General features: G+C 43.9%; 1 protein-coding gene across 4 annotated transcripts in view; it reads right to left on the bottom strand.

Moving 5' to 3' along the window:
• NR5A1 (nuclear receptor subfamily 5 group A member 1) overlaps positions 1-12,032 on the bottom strand; it is a 52,622-nt gene that overhangs the window by 17,214 nt on the left and 23,376 nt on the right. For all 4 annotated transcript variants that reach the window (XM_007474637.3, XM_007474638.3, XM_007474639.3 and 1 more), the window contains 2 exons: positions 9,948-10,067; positions 3,993-4,140 (listed from right to left, as the gene is read on the bottom strand). In XM_007474637.3, the coding sequence (XP_007474699.1) occupies positions 3,993-4,140; positions 9,948-10,067 (268 nt within the window). The remainder of the gene's footprint in view (positions 1-3,992; positions 4,141-9,947; positions 10,068-12,032) is intronic.

Consider the following 12,032-nt stretch of genomic DNA (forward strand, 5'->3'; position numbering starts at 1 on the left):
CATCCATAAAGTGGAGATAATAATCATTGCCCTAAATACCTCAGGGTTGTAATCAAGGGAACTTTTTCCCCTAGCCTTGAAGTATTATAAAAATGTAGGCAATTCTATTAATAATAAGTTGTAAAATGTTATAGGAATGAGAACTAGATACAGGAATAGGGAATGGAGGACAAGTGGGGTAATGGATGGGTACATGGGTGGAAGGAGGATGGGACTCCAGCAGATGTCATCAGATCAGTCTGGGCAGAAATGTTGACACAGGGAGGGGGGAAGCAGGTTACAGAACTGGAATCCCAGAGAAAGGGAGAAAAGGATTGATGAAACAGAAAAAGAATTTGAGGGGGGGGGGGGCAAGGAGAAGTTCTCTTTGCCACTGCTCTGATTCTGGGATATTTAGTCTGGGTGAGAAGGGAACTAATCATGGAAACACAGAGGTCCTGGGCTGGGAGCCCAAGAAGGCAGCACCTAGTGTGATGAGCAGACTTGTATCCCAAAGCTGGCCCAAAGACCTCTTCCAGCTGAGGTTCTTTCCTGGGCTATGGAGAAGAGAGTGATTATCTGTGAAGGAGGCATTCACCTTCTCCTCTCCCTGGGGGGTAGTCTCTCCCATCCCTGTCCATCTTTTCTCTCCAGGGGTTCCAGTACTTTAGATTGGTAATTATATGGCTCACTTCTAGAATTTAGGGAAACTCTAGGGATGGGGGTCAATTACAATAATAACTTGGGATCACATGATTTAGAATAGAAAGGAACCTAGTTAAAATTTTAGAGATGAGGAAACTGAGGGCCAGAGGGGATCCAATTAGTAAATAGTGTAACTCAAATTCAAACTCAGGTCCTTCAATGACAAATTTGGTGTTCTTTTCATTATACTATACTTTCACATTTATATAGCACCTTAACAAATGTTACATTTATATATCAGGATTATTGGTGCTATGATTTACAAAATACCTTGCCTGCTTCTATAAAATGAGAAAGTTGAACCAGAAGACCCATAAATTCCCTTCTAACACTAAATCTATGATCCCATGATCTCCACTGGCATCATTTCATTTGATCCACACAATAATCCAACTTACTAGGCAGTATAGGTAGTAATACCCCATCAATTGGATGACAATACTGAGGAAAGAAGTCCAAGGTCACATAGCAACACACTATGTTTGAACCCTCATCTGAGGATTTCAAATTCATCGTGATTTCCATTGTGCCATTCACCCTTAGCACCTTCATTCTTGCCCCAGTAACTCAGGGTATATCAAACTAAGAAGTAGTTCTTTATAACGAAGAGAATTCACCATTCCTCACAGACTTCTATTCTTAGAAAATAATCTCTACCTTTAATCATCAATTTACCACTTCCTCACAATTACATATAGTACACAATTACCCCTCTACCCACACATACTCCCTACTCCCCTTTAATTACCCCCTCACTACACATACCAGCATCATCACCCAATTATAAATACATCCAAATCATTCCCCAATTATATACTCCCCAAATCACTCTAATTATAAATATATCCAACAATACCAATTATAAACAGTTTCACATAATAAAGACCCCTTCTAATCATTCCCAATTGCACATACCCATAACCACATACATATACTCCCCCATCCCCAAGCTGGCAGTTAAAAACAAAAAGAAAAAATTGACTATATAAAAATATCTATAGCAAAAGGTTGATAATAAATTATATGCTCAACAACTGGGAAATGGCTGAATAAATTGGGACAAGTTGAAGTAAGATTTAGTGTTAAGCTACCATTTATTGTTGCTCTAAGAGCAATCTTTAATAATATTATGAATATTAAATATGTAACAATTGACCTATTGTTATTAACCCTATTATTGCTCTGAAGGCAATAATAAAAGGTAGCATCACACACAACTTTGTGGTCAGGAAAAGCTGAATGGAGGGCTGCACCTAACATGGACTGGATATATGACCGTAGGTGCTATTAAAAAATAATAATAACAACATTTACCATTTTATAATCCTTTAAAGTTTGCAAAGCACTTTACACAAATATGCTCATTCTCTTGTTCCCCGACAACCCTGTTAGGTAGATGCTGTTATTACTCTCATTTTACCGATATGAAACAGAAGCTGGGAGGTTATGGAATTTGCCCAAGGTCACACAGCTGATATAATTAAGTATCTGAGTCTGGATTTGAACTCAGATCTTCCTTATTCCAAGACTTCTAAACACAATACCATCTACCTACCCCCAAGCAACCGTCTAATACTCTTAAGTTAAATAGCTGACGACTTGCCTCGCTAGTGGGAGTTTTCTCACTGCGCATTCCCTATGCCAAAGAAAAAAAATAAAGACAGGTCCAAAAAGGAAAATAAAATGACAGATCCAAAAAGGGGGGGAGGGGGGGGTAGAAGGTACAAGTGAAAAATGCAGAGAAATATAAGAAGACTGGAATGAAGTGATACAAAGGGAAATGAGCAAAGCTGGAGGGGGGAAAACATTCCCACGTGACTACAACTATGTAAATGAAGACAATATTAAGTGGTGATAAACTCGGGCTGAACACAATGGGTGACGTTGTCGGCTCCTGGGCTTGTACAATTTAAAGCACACAGCTTTCCCTTTTTTTTAAGCAAACAGCAAATGACAAAAGGGAACAGTCGAGCTGCTATCTGTCACAAACTCCCTTTGTGCCCTCGAGCTTCTCTGGGAGCTCACTTTGTGGCTTGTTGGTGTTTGTTTATGTGTGTCGGCTGTGTTCCAACAAAATTGATGAATTTAAGGGGGGAAATAGATTTCATCCTCACCGTCACAAACGCGGCTCTCCCCCAGATCCCTCCGCTCCCAGCCTTCGCTGGACAGGTCGTCGTCTTCCGGACACTCCTACACTTCAAGTGTCCTGGAATCCCTGCCCCGGTGTGTTTACTACGCCTGTGTCCTTCCTCCCCCTCTTCCCCAGATGATTTCCTACCCAGCATTAGAAAGCCAAATCCGCACCAGCTCCTCCCAGAAGTCCTCTCTGCTTGAGCTCCCACCTCTTCCCCCAACCCTTTGAAAGCCCTTGTTTTGTACCATTTCAATGTATTTGCCATATAATGTTGTATACTGTAGGGATCTGGTTTTGTGTCTAGCCTCCTGCTCTTTGGTAAACTCCAGGAGGGCAGGAGGAACGTCTTATCTAGCTTTTGCATCTTCCCCTGCCCTGGCAGTTGGGTTCTGCCAATTACTTAGTGAGTGTTTGTGGAATAGATGAAGGAACGGGTGGCTCTGCCCAACTTAAAAGAACATTTGCTGCAAAATCCCCCAGACTAATTGATACCCGCAGCCAGGAGATGGCTCTTGTGAGCACCTGGACTTGGGAATATGGCAGAGCCATATTGGGCCACCAACCAAGGTTTTTGATTGGCATATCAGCCTGGCCTTCTTTCACTTGGATGGTGGTGTATGTGTGAGAGAGATGTCTTTAGTGTGGCTTGATGCTGAGACCATCTGGGTACCCTTGCTAAATTGCTGTGGATATAAGGTAAACAACTAGACTGCATTGTGAAAGGTTGATTGACAGTGGTGATAGATGCCTGCCCGACTCCTCAGGAAGAAACCAAATGGCTGAGATTTCCAGTGAACAATGACCCCTGGGTGTGGGGGAAAGGGGGAAGGGAATAGCTTTCCAATATCAGAAAAACATGAACTATTAGATAAACAAATGTTGGTACAAGAAGAAACTTCAGGTTGTAGAATGTCTGAACCAAAACCAGAATGTTCAAACTAGTGGAATTTTAGAATATTGAATTTTTGAAGTGGAAGAGATTTTAGAGATGATCTAGTCCGATCCCCTCATTTTACAGAGGAGGAAACTGAGGCCCAGAAAAATTTGTAAGTCTGATCACAATGAACCCAGGTCTTCTGACACCTAACCCCATTGTTTATTCCACTACCCTACTTTACCCATCTTTAACAAGTACCTTGATTCTATCATCACTCACACCCAACTTCACACTCACCAAGGCTGAAGAGGATGAGAAACTTCAAGCAGACAAATTCCTGCTTGTCGACCTGTAGAGAGTGAAGCTGCCGGACAAGCTCCTGGGCCCGAAGCACTAGGCTGTGGAGAAGAGATCCTGCCTGGGCTGCCACTGTTGCCAAGTCCACCTGGAGGAAGAAGAAGCAGGACTCAAGATCCAAAGGGGCCTCTTCCCCAAATCAGAGGGAGGGGCTGTGGAATGGGATGGAATAGAAAGGGCCATGAAATGAGAACTTGGACATATCAGTTCTCCCATTGGATCTGAGCTATAAAATGAGGACAATGGGCTAGATACTCTCTAACATATTGTCTGGCCCTAAATTGGGGATCTGAAAAGGTATATTTACACAGACACCCCCCCCTCCATTCTAGAAGGTCAAATTGTCTTCTCCTTGGGGTCACTTGAAAAAAGTCATCAGCCCCATTCCACACCCACATCCATACAGGGACATATAACCCCTTCTAGAAATAACAGCACATAGACTGCCCAGGTCTGGGTTGGGAGGGTAGGGAGAGAGAGAGCTTGGAACTCAGGTTTATCTACTGACTGATTTCATTTGAATTCACTCAAATATTTTTTCTTTTTTTTTTTTTAACCCTTACCTTCTGTCTTAGAATCCATACTTCATGTTGGTTCCAAGGCAGAAGAGTGGTAAGGGCTAGGCAATGGGGGTCAAGTGATTTGCCCAAGTCACTTGGCCAGGTCTGAGATAAGATTTGAACTAAGCATGTCCCGTCTCTAGGCCTGGCTTTTAAGCCACTGAGCCACCTAGCTTCCCCCCACTCAAATGATTTCAAAGGAGTGGGTCTGGGAGAAAAGGATAAGGGGCGTCATCAAATAACTCAGACTTGGAGTCAGAGATCTGGGTTAGGGTTCTGCCTCTAACACATATTGGCTGTGTGACTTTGGGTTCATCACAACTTCTCAGTACCTCTATTCAACTCTTTAAGACCCTCAGTTGAAGAATGGCTGCTTTTCTGAATTGAAAGGAGAATTTCTTTATCCAGAATCCCCTTCACCAATGAATTCATAGATCCAGACTCCCCTCCCCCCAAATCTGAAAGGAACCCCAGAACACTGAATTCTAGACCAGGAAAGAACTCTCAAATCTACTGTTTGAGCTGAGACCTAGAATATCAGACAATAGAATGATAGGGCCAGAAAGGACCTGACAGGATTATTAGAGATAGGACGGCCCTTTTGAATGGAAAAAGTATAACAAAAACGAAACATAACAGAATGTAAAGCAATTGTAACATCTGTGCTTATCTTGGAAGAAAAGATGAGAAAATACATCTCCCAGAAGCAACTAGGTAGTTAGACTGAGAGCCAGCCCTAGATATGGGAGGTTCTGGGTTTTAATTTGGTCTCAGACAATTCCTAGCTGTGTGAACCTAGGCAAGTCACTTAACCCCTATTGCCTAGCTCTTTCTACTCTTCTACTTTGGAACCAATACACTGTCTTGAGTCTAAGAAAGAAGGAAGAGAAAGAAAGAAAGGACAGAAGAAAGAAAGAAAGGACGGAAGGAAGGAAGGAAGGAAGGAAGGAAGGAAGGAAGGAAGGAAGGAAGGAAGGAAGGAAGGAAGGAAGGAAGTGAGGAAGGAAGGAAGGAAGGAAGGAAGGAAGGAAGGAAGGAAGGAAGGAAGGAAGGAAGGAAGGAAGGAAGGAAGGAGAGAAAGAAAAAAGAGAGAAAAGAAAGAATAAAGGAAGTAAGAAAGGGGGGGAAGGAAGGAGGGAAGAAAAAGGAGAGAGAGAGAGAGAGAGAGAGAGAGAGAGAGAGAGAGAGAGAGAGAGAGAAAGAATGCACCTCCCTCTTCTTTGTAGAACTAAATTGACTCTGGTTACAGAATGTCAGTCTATAAATGTGGGTTAATGTTTTCTTCCTCTTTCTTTTTTGTTACAAGGGAATGATCAGGGAGTAGAGGAGGAGCAGGGTAGATAGATATTCAGAAATGAAGATGATGTGAGATCAAAGATCACAATAAAAATCTGTTTTTAAAAGAATGCAGAATGATGTGGAAGGAACCTTAGACTATAGAATGTAAAGCCATAGAAGGAACACAAACTGTTAGGGATCAGAAGGGTCCATAGAATATAGAATATTAGGGATAGAAGAGTTCTTAGAACACAGCATATTAGAACTGAATATAGAATGTTAGAAGTAGAGGACCCTAGAGACTATCTAGTTCCTTATCCTTAATTTACATAAATGTGAACTGAGCTCCTGGGTGAGGGAGTGACTTACCCAAAGTCACACAGTGAGTTAAATGGTAGAGCTGAGACTATTTCCAGGTCCTCTGACTGTTTCAACCATCAAAGATTATTTCAGCCTACAGAGAACCAGGATGGGTTCCTTCCCCATCCCCCTTTTTCTAGCAGGGAACCTTGTCATTTATTCTGAGGCTCAGTACTCTTAGTCCCTGGGGTCCAGGGTAATGCCTCCCACCTCTGGAAACATGTTGAGACGGGGAGATGAAGAAATGGAGATACCTTGGCATCTTCTCTCTCTCATTCCCACCTTTTCTTTGCTCAGCTAATCTCTTTTCCAGGGTTCTCCAGAGAAACAAAGGTCATCATCCTAGATCATTCTAGATTGTCCCAGCTACTTCCATGTCATCATATTACAGAAGAGACAGAGCTTAGAGAGGTGAAATGACTTGCTCTAGGCCACACATCAAGTCAATGATGAATCTGAGACCAGATTCTTGATTTTCAAAACAAAGAATCAGGAACTTATGGGAGAAAAAAACAAGGAAAAATTCTTCCAATTGGTACATGACCCCCTAGATGTCTGAATTTAACCTTCTCAGGTAGTGACAGAAACTAGGCAAAATTTTAGAAGGGAACTGGGGGATTGTCTAATCCAGCCATTCTCCTAGGGTTGCCTGGCCACCCCTGAGGAGTCCCTGAGAGCCTTTCGATTTCTAAGGTCAAAAACAATGTTCATAATAACCCAAAGATATCTTAATTTCTAAAACAATAAATATCGATGGATCTATCCCAAATAAACAAAAGTCCTTTGGGGGGCACTGGTGGTATGGTCCCCCTAATTTTCAAGAGTGTAAAAGGGTTCTGAGACTGAAAAAGATCAAATCGAGGCTCTTTCATTTTAGAGATGAGCAAACTGAGGCCCCGAGCAAGGCAGTATCAGCTCTGGGGTTCTAGAGGGCCCCCATCTCTCTTCCCCAACCCCCTGAGCTTGAGCTTGCCCACCATCATCACCCAGGCCTGGGAGGGAGGGAGGGAGGCAGGCAGGCAGGCAGGCAGGAGCCAAAGCATCAGTGGCTGCAGCCAGAGCTGACACTGCCAGTTTCTGAAGGGCCCTCCAGGCACAAAGGAGCCCCAAGCGCCGTTTGCTGTTGTTTGTGAATCATTGTACCTGGTGAATGGGAGCTGGGCTCAGACTCAGCTCCCCAAGCAGGGTCAGGCAGGCCAAGGGGGTGGGAGCAGGCCCACAGCTCTCTGCTCCTTCCAGCACATGGCTATGAGCAGGCTAGAAGGCAGTGGAGCATCACACACACACACACACACACACACACACACACACACACACACACACACACACACACACACACCTCGACTATGTGCATACTCTCCCCAGCACAGGCAGAATGTCACATGAATGCACTGACACACAGACAGAGGGACTTGTGCCCATGCACACTGACATCCCCACAGCCCCAAGCACACATCCGCACCCATTCATGGCCACAGACGCATAGGCAAACTCATAATATGCCAAATGCTCTCAGATCCACAGAAAATTCTCACACTGGAAAGCACGTGGGATTTGGAAGCAAGAGGCCCTGGGTTCAAATTTCTGCTCTTCAGTTTATTTCCTCTGGGTGAACTTGGATAAATCACTTCCCTCTCTGGGTCTAAGTTTCTTCATTCAGAAAATGAGGGGATTGTACTAGATGACCTCTAAGATCTGTTCTAGTTTTCTTTTTTTTTTTTAAACCCTTACCTTCCATCTTAGAATCAATACTGTGTGTTGGTTCCAAGACAGAATCGTGGTAAGGGCTAGGCACTGGGGATTAAATGATTCACCCAGGGTCACACAGCTGGGAAGTGTCTGAGAACAGATTTGAACACAGGACCTTCCATCTCTAGGCCTGGTTCTCAAACCATTGAGCTACCCAGCTGCCTCTCGTTCTAGTTTTAAATCTACGATTTATTGTTTTTCAGCCATGTGACTCTTCATGACCCCATGGACTGCAGCTCATCAATACCATCTGGGGGTTTTCTTGGCGAAAATCCTGAAGAGGTTTGCCATTCCTTCCCTGTTGGACGTGTACTCCAATGGAGTGCCATTCCTTCTCTGGTAGATAAAGGCAAATAAAAGTTAAGTGATTTGCCCAGCATCACATAGCTAGTAAGTGTCTGATGCCAGATTTGAACTCAGGTCTTCCTGATTACAGGCCCAGAACTCTATCCTTTGAGCAACCTAGCTCCATCCAAGGCAAATAAAGATTAAGTGACTTGCTCAAGGTCAGACAGCTAGTATGTGTCTGGAACCATATTTGAACTCAGATCTTTTTGAGTCTAGGCCCATAGCTCTATCTCCTGAGCAACCCAGTTCCCTCCAAGACAAATAGATTAGGTGGCTTGCTCAAGGTCTCATAGCTAGTGGCTGAGGTCAGATTTGGTCTCAGATCTTCCTGATTCTAGGTCCATAGCTCAATCCCCTAAACAACCCAGCTCCCTCCAAGGCAAACAAGGATTAAGTGACTTTCTCAAGGTCTCATTCATCTAGTTAAGTGTCTGGGACCAGATTTGAACTTGGGTTTTTTGGGGTCCAGGTCCAGTGCTCCATCCACTGAGCCATCAAGCGATGCTTTGAACACACACACACACACACACACACACACACACACACACACATACATTTTCCACCTTTTTTCCATGTCAATCCCCCAAATTGGGAGATAAATGATGCTGGAGAGAGTCAAGGCTTCATCTCTGAGAATCTATCATGTGTAACATGTTAAACATGGAGGAGGTGAGGGGTTGGTCAGAGAGAATCCCAGATTCTCTTTGAAGGTAAGGCTCTTCCACTGGCCATGCTCCAATGGAGACTCCATGATATGGTATTGGGGGGATTCGTGTGGACTAGATGTCCTCTGAGGTCCCTTCCAGCTCTGAGACACCATACTGTAACATTCTCTACTGCCCAGTTTGTCGATATATTATCACGTGGCTGTTAGCACTTTCATGCTAATATTTTATTCAGTGCAATGGAAAGCGCCCTGGGCTTGAAGTCAGCAGACCTGGGCTCCATCCCAATGTCATGGAGAGACAATTAGCAGGGGGGATTTTGAGTGAGTCACTTTTGTTCTCAAGACTTCATTTCTTCATTTTTCAAAGGAGGCTTGGAATCCCCACATGACCCACCTCACAAACCCATAATGTTTTGTAAAAATGAAAAGCTCTAGAAACATGTATTCTTAATTATCAGATTACAGTTCTCTGGACTGTTCTCAGTGACTTTGGTCACTGAGAGCTAAGGGGGAAAGGAGGGAATATGCCAGGAGCGAGATATAGAGAAGGGGCTGGACCTCAATTCTGGTACCGAGGAATAGCAAAAAAATATATTTTTTAATTAAGTAGAGAAGAGAAGAGAGAGAGAATTCTATTCCTGCCCAGAATCTCATCCCTTGGAATTTTACACCCAGAATTTACATCCTAGAGAATGATGGACCCCAAAGTATTGCCAAAAATAAGACTGTGGCCTAAAGCCCCAGCATCCCCATCAGGGTCTTGCTACAGGAAGGAAAGGGACTATAGGCCAAGATCTTTGAGCTTGTACCTAAGTTATGTTATCTTAGGAAAGTAGTTCTACTTTGACCTCTTAGAAGTCCCAAGGGGGTAAGGCTGGGGGAGCAAAGAAAGTGGAAGTTATAGAAGAAGTGGGAAAGAAGAAAAAATGGTACCTCCTGGCCAGTGACCAGCAAAATGCTCCCCTCCTTCCCATGCTGGATCTGTCTGTAGATGTGGTCAAAGACAAGTAGCTCACTCCAACAGTTCTGCAGAAGCTTCATCTGGTCAGCCACCTGTCACAGAGACACAAAGATGACCCACTCACTGGCTTAGCTAATCTTCCACCTTATCTGGACTCAGAAGCTGTGAGCCCCAGTCTTGTCTCTAGAGATCTTGGACAACAGGTTTTTGGAAAAAGTGTGATTTGGACTGATTTGGGCAGGTATTGATTGTGGCTCTGTGGCACAATGGATAAAGCACTGGGTCTGGAGTCAGAAAGCCCCGAGTTTAAATCCAGTCCCAGATTCTTGTTGGCTAGGTGACCTTGGACAAATTTCTTAATCTCTCTTTGCCTCAGTCTCCTCATCTATAACATGAACTGGAGAAGGAAATGGCAAACCATTTTTGTTTTTTTGTTTTTTTTATCTTTGCCAAGAAATCCCAGAACAGTATTGGTATGCTGTGGTCCACAAGGTCACAGAGTCAGACACAATTGAACAACAATGGGTGGTTCTAGGGTGGTACAAGTAAGACCATATCAGGGGTCCCAAAATCCAAATTTGAGTCCCCCCTCAACCTCCAGAATTCTAGTCCTTCAGGCCCAACTACCAAGCCTCCCTTGACCCAGTAACTCATCCCCAGCCCCAGCCCCTGAATAGTCTTTATAACACAAAATGTTAGAGCTGAAAAGAAATGGAATATTAGAGCTAGGACAACTTTGAAAACATAAAATATAAGTTCTGGAAGACCTCAGAACAATAGAAGATCAGAACACAGAATGTTAGAGATGAAAGGGGCCCCAGAACATAAGCCATTAGCTATTAGTGTTGGAAGATCTTGTGGAGATGATCCAATTCAAATCCCTCATATTACAGATGAAGAAACTAAGACTCAGTCTTAGAGGATGGATCCAGCCCAAGGTCATCCAGTGAATTAGATCAGATTTTCTGATTCCTAATCAAAACTAACTGTTCGTGAATGGATACTCCACAGTGGCCAAGTCCCAGATGTCTAACAGGACTGGATATCAAACCACCTGCCTACCTGTCAAGGGTAGGAGCTGAACCTAGACAGAGGTGAACACTAAGCAGAGGAAACAATATGCTCTCTCTCTCTGCCTCCTCCTCCTCCTCCTCCTCTTCCTTCCTCATGTTCTCTCTTCCCCTCAACTGCTTAGCTCTAACAATGGGATGGTCCCCCATAGCTACTGGGGCCACACAGAACATAAAGCAGGAGGCCATAGGGCAGCAGAAGGTTCATGGTGAAGGAGGAAATGCTATGAGATCTGACCTGAGGCTATAGCCCTCAGATAGAGAGGGAGCCTCCACCCCCAGGGCTATTATCACTGGAGCAGAATGAGATGGCAGATAAAAAAAGATCTCCTAAAGCCAAGAGAGGGGGAAGGGGTCACTGTGACCCAGGGATGTGGAAGCCCCAGAGCAGTTACATATACAAACTCCTGCCCCAGAGATCAGCACTGGCAAAAGCTAACTCAAACCTTACTCCTCCTAACCTTAGCTCTGCCTCCCCTCCACCTCCACCCTCCTTAGAGTAAGACAAAGAGTCTAGGGCTGGGTAACAGGAGACCTGGCTTCTATTCTCAGCTCTGCCACAAATCCTCTAATGATGAGGACAATAATCCTTATCTCCTATACAAGGTGGCTCTGAGGCTAGAAGGAGATGAGTAGAAGCCTTCTCCACAACCACCCCACAAGGGACACAATGGAAGGATGATTATGCCCATTTTAAAGATGAGGAAACTGAGGTCCAAAGATGACATTCAGTAACTTTCCCAAGGTCACCCAGCTGAACTTGAAACTAGATCTCCTGACTCTCACAGGTCAATGTAAAGGCCAGAGTAGCCCTAACCCAATCCATTATAATTATGCTTAGGATGATTGGCCTCTTCCTACAAATTCCTTGGACAGCAATGCAAACCTATTTCAGGCTCTGCTTCCTGCTTTAACTTTGATTCATAGCTATGCTTGGTTGAGAAATAGATGGAGCCTCCAGTATCAATCATTACAGCATGAAATGGA

The sequence above is a fragment of the Monodelphis domestica genome, chromosome 1 (genome assembly GCF_027887165.1).
Source record: "Monodelphis domestica isolate mMonDom1 chromosome 1, mMonDom1.pri, whole genome shotgun sequence".
Lineage (NCBI taxonomy): Eukaryota > Metazoa > Chordata > Mammalia > Didelphimorphia > Didelphidae > Monodelphis > Monodelphis domestica.